Below are 14,496 nucleotides of genomic sequence, written 5' to 3' on the forward strand. Positions count from 1 at the left end.
CAAATTAGATTGTAACTCTAGCATTAATTAATCTCAGTGTAAAATAGGTTAGCAACATATCAAACTTTTATATGTATAAAAATCTTTTAACAAATTTATCAAAGTAGAGTTTTGGAAGTAAAGGGTATAAAAAATTCCCTTGGTGCAGGCCAATTGAGGTCATCAATGATAAAAAAGAGGGAAATTGTATATAAAGTAACCTTTTAGAAAACTCTCCACAAAAGGAATTTTAATTCCTTGAAAAGTTGGGAGTCGTTTTTTGAAAAATTAAGTGGGTTCCTAGGAAGTAGGAGATCTGGTCTATTTAATTTACTTTTTCCTTTTTGCTTGAAACATTAGACACGGAAATAAAACGCAAGTCAACTTCGACAATCAGAGTATCCTTCACAATGAACCCTTTAGAAGCATCACGGAGATCACTCAATGACATAAAACTTGGATAACCTAAGCCGTAGCCAACTACATTGCCCTTGAAGCAGTAGGACTCTGTAAAGTGAAAAATAGTAGCAAATTAAATTTAGTCAATCAAAGGAGTGCAAAATGCAGAATATTATTAAAGAACATTTTGTAAATTTTGTGGGGAAAGAAAAATTACCATCAACATTGCGTTCAACATGTTTACCATTGACTTGGTCCAATAATCGCAATTTGAATTCTGCATAGACTGCTTCCTGCATTTGACAACTTCCCCAATCTGCCAATGATAAGAAAATTGAGATTGATTTGTTCTTTGCTCTACCGTTGCCATTTGGGTAAACCAATAGCTTCCTGAAAAAATTGAAATTAGAAATTAAAAAAGAAAGAAAAAGTCATTATCTAGCTCATAAGATTGTACTATAACCAACCAAAAAGAAAAGAGAAAGAGTGAGTAAAAAGAAAAGTCAGTACAAAGTGCATACCAATTTACTCCTTCAACATTAAACGCTTGAGAGTAATAGCAAGGTTGATCTAAGTTGGAGAAGTTCTCGATTTTCCAAGTAAAAGTGCCATTTTTTGGCTCCCTAACCACGGATATAGATTCCCAATTTCCAGTGTAGTTAATAACAAAAGCCTCTACCCCAAATACACATGAGTCATTAACCAGATATCCTAAAGAAGGGTTTTTAAACGTTTCAAGTGGAAGCAATCGTGCAATTCCCCATTCTTTCTTCATTGCATGAAAACGCCTGATAGCTCCATTACCATCTATATATACAAATCAAAACATTAAAGGTAGAATGATACCAATAAAAATGACGTGTGTGTGTGTGTGTGTGTGTGCAAACACATTTTTGCTTATAACAAATCGGAGGGATTTACTTTGGATGGTTAAATATTTGTCCTCCTTTTGGTCACAAACAAGAAATTTAAAGTTAATATTGACCTCCCAACCAGAAGCATAAGTGTCTGTCTCAACAATTCTCAAGTAAAGGGAGATGTAGCCATTCCCATTATTCTTCTTGTCTCCATTTGGGTAAAAGGATATTCTCCTGTAAAAGAAACTAAAATATTATAAAAAGGTACCATTATTACTTTATTGACTGGCTAAAACTGAAATCCTAAATAAGATGCTAAAATAAGAAGAATAACCTTTTAAACCGTTTGTTATACAATTTAATGGACGAATCAAGTGAAACAAACTTTCAAACAATGCTTATTTATTAGTTATAAGTTAGAACTTTCATTTTTATTTTTTGGTAATAAGTTAGAAGTTAGAACGCAGACCAATAGCTCAGAGAAAGATACATAGTACAGAACCAATACCATTTATGGCCTCCAGCTTCAAAGACATGGGTATCATATTTTTCTATCTTTGATTCCAAAAGCAAGGTGTATGAGTCTACCTTCAGTGAATAATCAGCAGGTGGAAAATCTCTGCAAAACATTAATGATAAAAAAAAAAAATGCAGAAAATAAAATAATAAACAGGGCCAATGAGGAAATATAGGTCTCTTTACTGCTGCATAATACATTATTTCACCAATATTTTCAAACGAATCCTATGGAATATGACGTCCTTCTGTAAGACTAACTACAGGTTTTCTTCAATGGGTTATGCATGTGTGTTAATAAGGCATCAATTTCAAGTTCAACATTGTTGTTCTTGGAAACTACTTGACCAAATAAATATTTACTTTTAGCTTGGTAGTGGTAAATTTTTGCACCTTCGATCTAAGAGCTTATAGCTTTTTGGATATAAATAACTTAACGTTGATTAGAATGTAAGTCCATTTTATTATTTTATTATCATTTGTTCATAATTTTCTCATATCCGTAAACGGGTAACTGACCCTAATTAATAATGTAACAGCAGAAAGACATGTTCAATCAATGTATTGTTGATGACGGCATTTTCTCTATAATGTAATGAATTCGAAGCTAATACGTTGCAGTAATATCCATATTATATGTATATATATATATATATATATATATATATAATGCAACAATTTTTTGTAAGCAATCAATTAGCATTTATCTCATCCGCTGGAACAATAAAGCTGTATACTTTTTAGCCTCCCTTGTTTTTAGATTCTCAGCTTTACACAATGAGAGAAACGAAAGATAAAAATATTTGCATACTTTTATTAGTAAAAATGGATGCTTATACTCAAACATATTGGTTTTCCTCTTCTTGATCAGTCATGGAAGGCCTTGAAAAATTTCTTAGCATAGCCAAAAGTAATATATATATATATATATGTATAGTTGTCCCCTGGTCCTTACACGGGATTAACTTAATGGTAAATTTTGCTTACGATAATCACACAAAACATTGAAAAATGATAAGCAAAATAGATAAATAGCTGTAAAAAAAGATGGAAGAACCTATTAGCATTAATCAAACGTTTGAATAATCAGAAAGTTAAATAGACAACGTCAGACGGATTCAACATCAAATTTGTCCTATAAAACTCTAATACTAAAAAAGCTTCTTTTTTAAAATAATAAATTTTAACGAAGAGCTAGGAATATCCATATTATATTATCAGAACCAAAAAAAAAAAAAAAAAATGATAATGAAAAAAATAATAATATTTAGTCGCTTTTCCATATACATATATATATATATATATATATACACACACACACATACATGTAGATATTGTAGAGGACAAATTTCAATGGAAAAAGAAAAATTAAAAACTAAAACTGACATACTCCCCTTTTTTTTTTTTTTAATGAAACTATAGATTTCATACTAATAAACCCATAAATTCAAGGATTGAAAAGTTTTTGAAAGAGGGAAAGAAAGTACGTACCCGACTTCATTGTTGGTCGCCTAAGACAGCAGAGAGCTCGGTCACACAGTGGAGAGAGATAATACCTTGAAGGCGAAGCTAACAATTTAAATATTGGCCGGTTCTAATATCCAAATAGTATATGGGCTAGGCCAGACGGTCTATTCCTCTACAAGAAACCAAGTCTAGAATATTTTTTTTTTTGTTTTTTTTTAAATAAACCGTGAAAATAAAATAAAAAATTAAAAGTCCATCTAATAACATTTTCCAAAACAACTTTTTTTATATAATAGTTTTGTAAGATGGAAATGAAATTTTGAATTTTGAATTTTTAAAATTTAAGAATTTATCTAATATTTTGTTTCCAAAAACAATTTATGTGCACAAAAAATAGTAAAAATCCTATATGATATATAATTAAAAAAACTATTTATATTTTTTGCCACCTCTAAAAAAATAGGTGACCACTTAAAAAGTTCTTCTTTAATGTTTTTAAACATCCTATTAAATTGTTAAATTGATGTTGTAAGTAAATATATATATATATATATATATATATATATATATTGTTTAGATGGATTTCTACATTTGAAAGGTCTGTTACACATTCTAAAATCTTTTTAAAAAATAATTTTTTTATTAAAGCATCAATTCGTTAAAAATAATTGATAAACTACTAAAATAAATAATTAATTAATAGTTATAAATAAGTTTATGCATAAAATTGTTAGAAAACAATTCTATAATTGTCTTTGTATTTATGTTACATAAATTCAAAATATTAATTTTTATACCACATCTATATGTTGAAGTGTGGCAATTTTGCCACTTGATGGTGCATGTCACGGGCTAGCATGCACACCTTGGTATCAAATCCTTTCCTTTTATGAGTATATTTTTTTTTATTTGTATGTTTTTAATTTATGCAAGGTATATTTTGATAATGTTTTGTGCCTAAGTTATGTATGCAAAAGTATAGGCAAAATTATGCACAAAAGAGTAGGAATGTTATGCTTGAAATGCCTATGGTGCTGGATTCATAATTTCCAGCAACATAGTTCCACTATTTATCTTATATCTCAGGTTTCAAATGGAGTTTTGGGCTGAAATTTTGAGGGATGTCTACAGACATATATAAAAGACTATGGTTCAAATTTCAGGTCCAAATGACATGGGAAAGTCCATTTTCTATTCCAAACAGATTGCTGTATCTGATAGGCCCAGTATGCAGAGTATGGGCCAGTTTTGGAGCTGTTTGGCCCATGATCCGGTTCCAAAACTTTCCTAGCTCTTGGAACAATATTTATTGATGACCAAGGATGCTTCAAACCAAATTTCATAAGCAGATACAAAGGGAAACTAAGTAGGTGAAGCTAGTTTGGTTGTTTACCCAAACTAGTTAAACAATAGGAACTTAGTTCAAACCATGTGCCACTTTTTTCTATATTTGGAATAGACATGTTGCAGCTGGATTTTGACTCTTTTGTGTATGAAAAGTTAGGTGTTGACCATTTTACTTTTTAAATTTCAAATATTTTACTCATTTTGTAAGCTCACATGCTTGGCATGTGTGAACTAGTTGTAATTTCAAGCTTATATAGTAAAATGAATGAAATGGCTATACATCTAAGCCTCATTTTTCAAAAGCAACGTGGTCCCCTTCTTCTTATCTCTTCTTCAACACCTTAGAACACTCTAGGAACCCTAAAAACTAGAAAACACCATAACCAAAACCTAAAAACACAACTCACACACAACCATTCCCAAGAGCATCACCAAAAGCTTGCTTGTTGCTAACACTTCAAGCTAGCTTGCTCTTGGTCATAACCTTCTCACCCCAACACTATAGTAACCTACGTTTACCATCAGAAATGGTTTAAATATTTTATTATTCAAAATAATACACATTGCTTTTCTAACCTTGATAAGGAAAAATATAAGATACCCGTGTGTCTAAAGCTGGAGGCCATAAATGGTATGACTCGTCCTTCAACGAATAATATCGGCAGGTGGAAAATCTCTTTTGTATTTTACAATCTGCAAAACTAGAATGAACAAAAATCGAATGCATATAATATAATAAACTAATTAATCCAGTGAGTGAATATAGGATTCTTCGTGGGAAACATGGTATAAAGTATCTAGAAGACAACACATTAATTTGCTATGTGTTAGTGCTTAAAACAATAAGTCAATCAACATGTTAACATAATAAATAACAATTCATAGCACTATAAATCCAAGATCTACACATGTGCATATACTGTATTTTATTAGATAAGATATTAGAAATACTAATTTTTAAACATTGCCATTCAATTTTAATTACATTATTCCTGCCACAAAAAAAAAAAACAATAAACATAGAAACAGTGCTTAAAGTTTGGTATATATGATTTCTTATATAATAAAATACAATATATGCATATGTATGGATCTTGGATTTATAGTGTTGTGAATTGTTGCTCATTATGTTAACATCTTGATTAATTTATTCTTTTAAGCACTAACAATTGGTATCAAAGCTACATACATTTTGTTAGATTATACTATCTTTGTTTGGTGAGATTCATGGGTAACTCATTTAAGAAAATCGTTTAAACAAATCGAGATGGGGGATTTATAGAATTGTGGTTGTTGAATAGAATGCATTGTGTTTGGATGATCAACTAGGTTTTGAAAACCCTATTGTGTTGTGTTTATGGAGACAGCTTTGTATTTCTAGTTTCTACATTACACATGGTGTAAAATTTCTTTTTCTTTTTTTGAGATATTTGTTTTTACCGAAAATTGAAATAATAGAATTGTTGTAAATGATTTATGCGATGGAATGGGGTTAGTTTTGTGGGTACATTTTGGTCACAAACAATGAGGTTTTAGGTGAAAATGATGAAATCCAGGCTGACCCCTTTTTCCTTGTTTGGGCATTGAATTTTCTGCAAGTTTTGACAAAATTGGTAACTAGGATTTTTTCTGAAGTGTTTTTTGGATGTATTTGGTTGCTTTTGAGCCATCAACTCCCTTTTGGAGTTCTTTATTATAGCTCTTGGATGTTCCTAACTAGGGAAAATCCCATTGAAAGTTCTACCAGAAAATCCAATAATATCTCTCCTGTAAAATGAACTTCTCTTAAATTTAACACTGCATGGAAAACACACATCCATACATTCATAGTCATCCACAACTCCCACTTAATATAATTCCATACATTTTCAGCATTGCATAAATATTTACTAGTGCATAATTATAAGTTAAAATAATAATATGAATCATCCCTAGTCCATAATATATATTTAACAATAACAAATACAACTATAACGAAAATCATAATAATAATAATAATACTGATAATAAGCAAAGACAATTTGGATCCTAGAACCTAAACCATACAAACCACACCTCTAAATCTAGAAAATTTAAAGATACAATGCCGCTAAGAAATAATAAATTGTAAGATATCTTTAAATATATTATATTAGAATAAACATATAAAATTAATACTTTAAATTGAATAGTTAAGATCGCAACAATAATATCGATAATATAACCGCTATCCATGACTAAAGTAAATTCATATTTTTATCTATATGCATAAATATGAATATATATATATATATATATATACAGTCTCTCAAAGGATTTAAATAATTTACTCATAGGTTAATATACCCATCCGAAGGCTGAAATATCTACCTAAAGTTTGAAATATGTGCTAGAAAGCTAATTCGGAATTCTATTATCGGTACTGTATGAACTTTTTCGCTACTTTATAATGTTATATAGGTACTTCTAAATCCATAAAGTCATCTGTGAAGTCCCACATCGGTTAGAAAGGGAAACAAAGTATGGCTTACAAGCATGTGGATACCTTTCCCTTATGAGGCCCTTTAAAACCTTGAGGGTTGGGTTGTAAGAGGATTCCTGTAACATCCCGTTCAAAAGTACAACGGAAATTTTCCAACTTTTTTTGACCGAGGGTGACCGTTGACCGTTGACTTTGATCATTGATAGAAGGGTTCAAAAGTTGACTTTTTGACTTGGATGGAATTCTAGGTTGACTGAGGTACTGTTACGAAGTACGCATTGGCACGAGTTCGTAGACTAGTAGCACGTCGAAAATGGAGTTACGATTTGAAAGTTATGGGCAAAACAAGTCGAGATTCAAACTATCTAAAAGGTGCCGGGAGTTGACTTTTTATGGTTGTAGAATTTTTCTTTGACTTTTGTATGGTTGTAAAGTGCTCGTCAATACGAGTCCATAGACTAGCGGCACGCCTAATTTGGACGTACGGTTAAAAAGTTATGGACATGTGAAATTTTCCGACTACCGTAATATTTTAATATTTTTGAATAGGTGAACAGTGAAATGCCACGTGTCGACATCTGAGAGGTCCACGTGGATGAACAGTATCACCCATGGTAGCTTTTATTTTGGCAAAACGGCGGGGGAGGAGAGAGAAAGAGAGAGAGGAGAGAGAAAGGGAGAGAGAAAGACCACCGGCCACCGGAGTTGTCAAATTTTCCTGCCGATTCTTGCTACATGCGTCGGCCAGATGGGAGCGCCTCTCCATTTCCGGTCGAACCCCACAATTTCATGGCCAACAGACCGGCGACGCGCCTGGATCAGAGCGTTTTCCGGCGACGGCCATTTTTCCCCTCCAGCGCCGATTTGCCCAGTTTCTGGCCACCACAAGCCACACGCGCCTGACCGGTCTATCTGCAAGTTTCTCTCTTTAATCTCCCCGCCAGTCGGTGCTCGGGACGCTGGGTATCGGAGGGCATCACTGGTATATGGTATGGTGCGTCAAGTATAAATTTTCAGATAGAAATTTCAAACCCCAAAGTGTTCAAAAATTATTTATTATATTTTATTACATTTTATTTATATTTGGGGTATTTATCTATTGTTTATTAAATTGTTTGATCCCTTGGTTTTCGGGAAATACGAATATCGGGTTTTGTGAAAATGTTTTAAAAGGGGAACATTTCCAACGGAGTGAATAGTGAGGATTTTGAGAGAAATTATTATTTTCCATTGTTATTATTTATTTATCTATTTAATTGTCGGTATTAATTAAATTCTTTTATTTGTTATATTATTAATATTAAAAGTGTTCAGTAGATAGGGTCACTCACTGAGATGATTAGCATCTAACGTTTTTAAATTCCATTCCCATAGGTCCAGGTTGGGAGATGTTGATCATTCGGGGCGAGCCCAACGTCTCAGTTCGTTGTCGAAAGTCCAAGAAGCATTTCTTCCCTTTTTCCTCTTCATCTTGTATTACTTCTTTATCTGTCATCGTATTAATTTCAAATTTATTTGTAAAATGCTTTGTATACTGTATTGGACGCATTTTATTAAATATTGCATTGATTCCCTGTTATTCTTTTGGAGTGCTACAAATTGTGGAATTATATTGTAATAATGTGGGAGGAATAAGGGGATGAATATAGAAGTGCGTTTTCAGTGCACTCTTAGGGGAGGTTTTGCCGGATTTTCTATTGGAGGGTCCGGTAGGGTTTCCCTGGGATCAAGACTTGTCTAAGGTTCCGGTGAGGAATTTTGGACGGGTCTTGACAATTCCCCATGCCCAAAGAGGACAATATCGCATGTGAGTGGTCTGGACTGTCACAGATGGTATTAGAGCCAGACCCGGATCAGTGTGCAAGCGAGGATGCTAGGCCCCAAAGGGGGAGGATTGTAAAGTCCACATCGGTTGGAAAGGAGAACGAAGCATGACTTATAAGCATGTGAATACCTTTCCCCTGCGAGGCCTTTTAAAACTTTAAGGGCTGGGTTGTAAGAGGATTCCCCAGGCCTAAAAAGGACAATATCGCTTGTGAGTGGTTTGGGCTATCACACATCAATTCAGACGAATAAAACAATCATGTAATCGATGATGATGATGATGGTCATAATAATAATAATAATAATCAAATAAAATAGAACTAAAAATAAATAGATACTAAATTATAATTGAATAACATGGATAATATTAAGAGTGATGGAATTAAAAAAAAATAGAAATGTTACTTAAATCGTACACTTATAGCGGAAATACATCCGATGTACTATATGATATACCAATACATAGTCCCATAAGATTAGCTATAAGTAGTCGTACTACAAATACAGTTAGGGGTGGTTACCTATAATAGCCATCCAACTCACTGATCTTGTAGGTAGCAAAAATACGATACTAAATCGTTCATGGACCATAGTCGTCTCAATTCGGTACAATACACCTAACACATAATATATATATATATATATATGTATCGAAAAGACACCTAGTGTATCATACGATATAACAGTGTTGCCAAATGATGCATGGTGTCCCAGCAGTACTTGAAAAATGGGGGGAAAGAGTCTGTCTAGAGTTCTAAATGTGCCGGTGCTAAACAACCTACTATCCCACATAATAAGAGAGTGGCTAATGCTATTCCTATAGACATTACAAGAAAATGAGCATTTAGCGATGAAAGTTTTATCGGCGAAAACAAATATCGTCGCAAAAGATAATATTTATCAACGAAAATTATATTCTTGGTAAAAGTTGTACTTTTGGCGACGAATAATAAAATTTGTCGGCCAATATAATATTTTTAACGAAAAAATCACAATTTTGCAGGTATTGTACTGTCTTTTACCAACGATTCCTTAAAATTGTCGGAAAAATAGGAACTATTTACCAACGGTTTTGTTATTCATCGGAAAAGGTAGTTACTTTTACCAACAAATTTAAAGTTTGTTGATAAAAACACCATTACCGACCAAATTGAAATTCGTCGGAAAAATTCGTTGAAATGGGAAAAAAAAAATTAAACCTTACAATTACAAAGTATTAAGTAAAAGGTTTAAATCCTAAAAAAATATATTATTGAATTATTATTATTATTATGTGATGTATTTAAATTATGGTAGAGAGTTAAAAAAAAAAAAAAAACAAACAAACAAACAAAACAATTTGCAAACAAAATTTTACATACCAACGGCATGGCTTTGTTTTAGATTTTTAAAGTTTTAAACATATAAATTACTTTGTATCCTAAATTTCATTTAATTGTTATCTTCTACGTACCTCTTTTTTTGTGATGGAATAAACTTCTTTCGGCAAATAAAATTTTGTTTGCCAATGAAATTTAACAATTTTGTTGGTAAAAGTTGTGGATATTTTATTTCAAATAATGTATTTTTTGGGAAAATGATCATATATTTAATCTTTTCATTAACATAGGAATTTTATGACATATATTTGTAAATTTTTATATTAAAAATAAACTAACAGCAGTACTTATTAGTTAGTCTGATATATAATTATATGCAACTATATATTTAGATCGACATAAATATATATATATATTATTGTTATTAGTATAGTACTACTATGCGTATAAATTAAACTAAAGATGATACATATATATATATAAGTTAGTACTATTCTAAATACTTCATTTCTTTTTATTGGTAATGGAATAAACATTTGGTAAAATCTAGTTTTTCGGAAAAATTCCATATATTTTTTGTATTTTTGGTTTGGGCTTTTTATGATATGTGGATATAAATTTTTTTATGTTTACAAAATTAAATATCGTAGGTTGCTTTATAGTTAGTATTATAATTATATAAGACTATATACATAGTATTATTATTAACAGTATAGTATTACTTTAGAAGTCGTAAGATAAAAATTAAATTGAACTACCATACATATAATTAAGTTATTTTTTTATCTTAGCTTAAAATTAAATTTGAAGTTCAATTGTATTCTATGTTACATTTTAGTGATGGAGAGCACATATACTTCTTACATTACAAGTATTTCATTGTTTTTTAAAAACACTCGTAAATATTTGTTTGTGAAATCTATATTTTATTTATTTGGCAATTGCTTTTATTCATTTTGAATGTATTTATATATTATGTATTGGGAATTGTTAGGAGCTAATGCCGGCGAAATATATTTCCCTCGGTAAATATTTGAACTTGTTTGCCGACATTTTAACAAATTCCTCGGCAATAGAAAAAAATTTCGCGCCCCTCCCCCTCTCCTCACATCCCGCCTCACAAGTCCCGCCAGTGACATGGAAAAATAAATTAAAAAACAGTACCACCGCAAACCCACTTCGTTGCATGCATCTAACCCACTATTTTCTCTCCATCTTCGTTGCATCTCCTTCTCCTTTCCCCACTTTTTTTTTTTTTCGTTGTTTTCTTCTGTCAAAATCAGCTGCTCATCTCGAAAGGTTGAAAAACAATTCCACCGCAAACCCACTTTCTCCCTTCAAAACTTGGGTTGAATCAAATCAGCTGCTCATCTCGAAAGGTTGAAACAAACCCATTTGCTTCTTCGAATATCACTTTGAATTTCTTGTGAAGTCCAGCCGCACCACCACTGCACCGACAGTGTGAAGACTGCACAGCCACCATTTTTGACAATGGCCATTGCTGCATTTAACATCGAAAATGGATTGCTCAACAATTGTGGGCTACTGTCAGAAGCTGTTGAAGATTGTGGCCATGCAACCGACTTTGTAAGCCTATAAATAGGCTCCATCCCGTTGCATGCAAGCAAGCCAAGAGAGCAAGCTCAATATTATCCCAAGTGAGGAATATTGAGAGAAAACTCCGAGAGAGAGAGTGTTTAAGTTCCAGAGAGAGCTTGAGAGAAGAGTGAGCAATTCCAGAGAGAATTTGACAGTGTAGAGAGAGGTTCCACGTGAGAATCTCCATGAGAGAAGTTTTTTATTTTTGTATTCTATTTCCAAGAGAGTAATAGAATTCTTTTTATTTTTCTTATCATATTTCTTCTCTAAAGTGGTCAGAGAACCACAACAAGTGGTATCAGAGCTCCAGGTCGAGAGCTTGGGTTGAAAATTTGAAGAAACAGAGCTACTGTTCTTCAAGTTGGTGTTTCGAAAAGTTGCTCAAATAATTAATTTGACAATACCAGGTGAAAGTACCCGACGAGAAGAGAACAACGAAGTTCGCCGGAGAGAAACGCAGCGTCTCACACGCCCGCACGCGCCGCCTGAAGTTTTCTGCAGTAGTTCACGCGCCTCACGCGCCACATGCGCCGTCTAGAGGTTGAAGACGACCATGTCAGCAGACACGTCAGCGCACCAAGCCACGTCATCTGCCACGCCAGCCGACATGTCGTCAGCCACGCCAGCCTACACATCATCTGCCACGTGTTGACACGTCAACATAATCTGCCACGTCATCAAAATTTTCTGAAATTATGGAACAGCCCCTGAATTGTTGGAAATTACATATTGACCCATGTAGTTTCTGTATTTACAGGTTGACCCAGAAGTTTTGTGAAATTACATTTTTGCCCCAAAATTTCTGGTAATTATATTTTGACCCCGGAAGAGTCAAGTCCACCATTTTCGGCCGTTCCGGACGCAACGGTTAACTCCGTTTTGCCAAATTCAGCTCCATTTTTGGTCAAGCCATAATGTCAATGGAAGAATCATCTTCGGGAGCTATGGTTAAGCTCACTGCCACAAATTATACACTTTGGAGACCTCGGATGGAAGATCTCCTCAATTGTAAGAATCTGTTTGATCCTATAGAAGCTAAAGGAGAAAACCCCAATCCCAGCAAAGAAGCAGAATGGAAGAAATTAAACAAGAAAATGATCGGTCAGATCAGGCAATGGATCGATCACAGTGTCTTCCATCATGTAGCGAAGGAAACGGATGCATATGCCCTCTGGACAAAATTGGAGGACATGTACCAGGCCAAGACTGCTCGGAACAAAGCCCTGTTGCTTAAGCGATTGGTAAATCTAAAATTACAGAGTGGAACTTCTGTAGCCGAGCATACCAGTGAGTTCCAGAGCTTGGTAAATCAACTATCTGCTGTGGATTATCAACTAGGGGATGAGGATCAGGCCCTCATACTTCTAAGCTCTCTTCCAGACAGTTGGGAGACATTGGTAGTCTCTCTCAGCAATTCGGCCCCGAATGGCAAACTTACTATGTCTATGGTTAAGGATGCCCTATTTAATGAAGAGGCCAGGAGAAAGGACATTGGCATGGATCAGTCACATGCCCTCGTCACAGAGAGAGGAAGACAGCAAAGAGGTGGTCGAGATAGGGGGAGAGGCAGGAGCAAGAGCAGAGGCAGATCTACAGACGGCAGAAAATCATCGTATAAGTGCTATCATTGTGGCCTGGAGGGTTACATGAAGAAGAACTGTAGAAAGTTGTTGAGAGAGCAGAGACTCCAAGGTAATCAGCCGAAGAAGGATGGAGAGACACTAGTCACTGTTACAGGAGAAGTGGCGCTCTGCTCCACCGAAGAAGAGACATGCCTTCATATATCAGCCCAAGATGTTGAGTGGATAGTTGATACTGCAGCATCCTACCATGTCACTCCACACAGAGATTTCTTCAAAACGTACAAAGCAGGAGACTTTGGTACGGTAAAGATGGAAAATTCCAGTTTCGCAAAGATTATGGGAACTGGTGATATTCAGATAAAAACGAATGTTGGTTGTACAATCACTTTGAAGGATGTCCGTCATGTTCCAGACCTTCGGCTTAATCTACTTTCGGGAGCAGCATTAGACAAGCAAGGCTATGACAACTACTTCAGCAAAGGCACATGGAAAATGACGAAAGGTGCCATAGTTGTAGCCCGAGGACATATTTGTGGAATGCTGTACAAGACTCATGTGAAGATATGTGCAGATAGCCTCAATATTGCAGAAGGAGAGGCGTCTCAAAATCTGTGGCACCAGAGACTCGGTCACATGAGTGAAAAAGGATTGTCCACTTTGGCAAGGAAGAAGCTTATCACTGTTTGCAAGGATGCTGAACTAGATCCTTGTAGTCACTGCTTATTTGGTAAGCAACATAGAGTCTCCTTCAGTTCCTCTGCATTGAGAAGATCAGAGTTGCTTAGTCTGGTGCACTCTGATGTTTGTGGTCCCATGGAGGTGGAATCATTAGGTGGCAACAAATATTTCCTGACCTTCATTGATGATGCTTCTTGGAAGGTGTGGGTATATTTCTTGAAGACAAAGGACCAGGTATTGGATTACTTCAAACTATTTCATACCATGGTAGAGCGTGAAACAGGAAAGAAGCTGAAATGTCTCCGCTCAGATAATGGAGGCGAGTATACTTCCAAGGAGTTCGATGCCTACTGCAGAAGACACGGCATTCGACATGAGAAGACGGTCCTTCGCACCCCACAACATAATGGAATAGCCGAAAGAATGAACCGAACCATTATAGAAAAGGTCAGAAGTATGATCAGTAT

The 14,496-nt window shown here is 34.3% G+C and overlaps 1 protein-coding gene across 1 annotated transcript in view; it reads right to left on the reverse strand.

The window, feature by feature from the left end:
- Positions 1–304: 304 nt before the first annotated feature.
- LOC132803192 (uncharacterized) overlaps positions 305–14,496 on the reverse strand; it is a 34,608-nt gene continuing 20,416 nt past the window's right edge. The window contains exons 3-6 of the mRNA XM_060815469.1: positions 1,372–1,469; positions 900–1,185; positions 596–768; positions 305–486 (exon numbers count right to left, since the gene is read on the reverse strand). Coding sequence (XP_060671452.1) covers positions 305–486; positions 596–768; positions 900–1,185; positions 1,372–1,469 — 739 coding nt within the window. The remainder of the gene's footprint in view (positions 487–595; positions 769–899; positions 1,186–1,371; positions 1,470–14,496) is intronic.

The sequence above is a fragment of the Ziziphus jujuba genome, chromosome 3, assembly GCF_031755915.1.
Source record: "Ziziphus jujuba cultivar Dongzao chromosome 3, ASM3175591v1".
NCBI classification, from domain to species: domain Eukaryota; kingdom Viridiplantae; phylum Streptophyta; class Magnoliopsida; order Rosales; family Rhamnaceae; genus Ziziphus; species Ziziphus jujuba.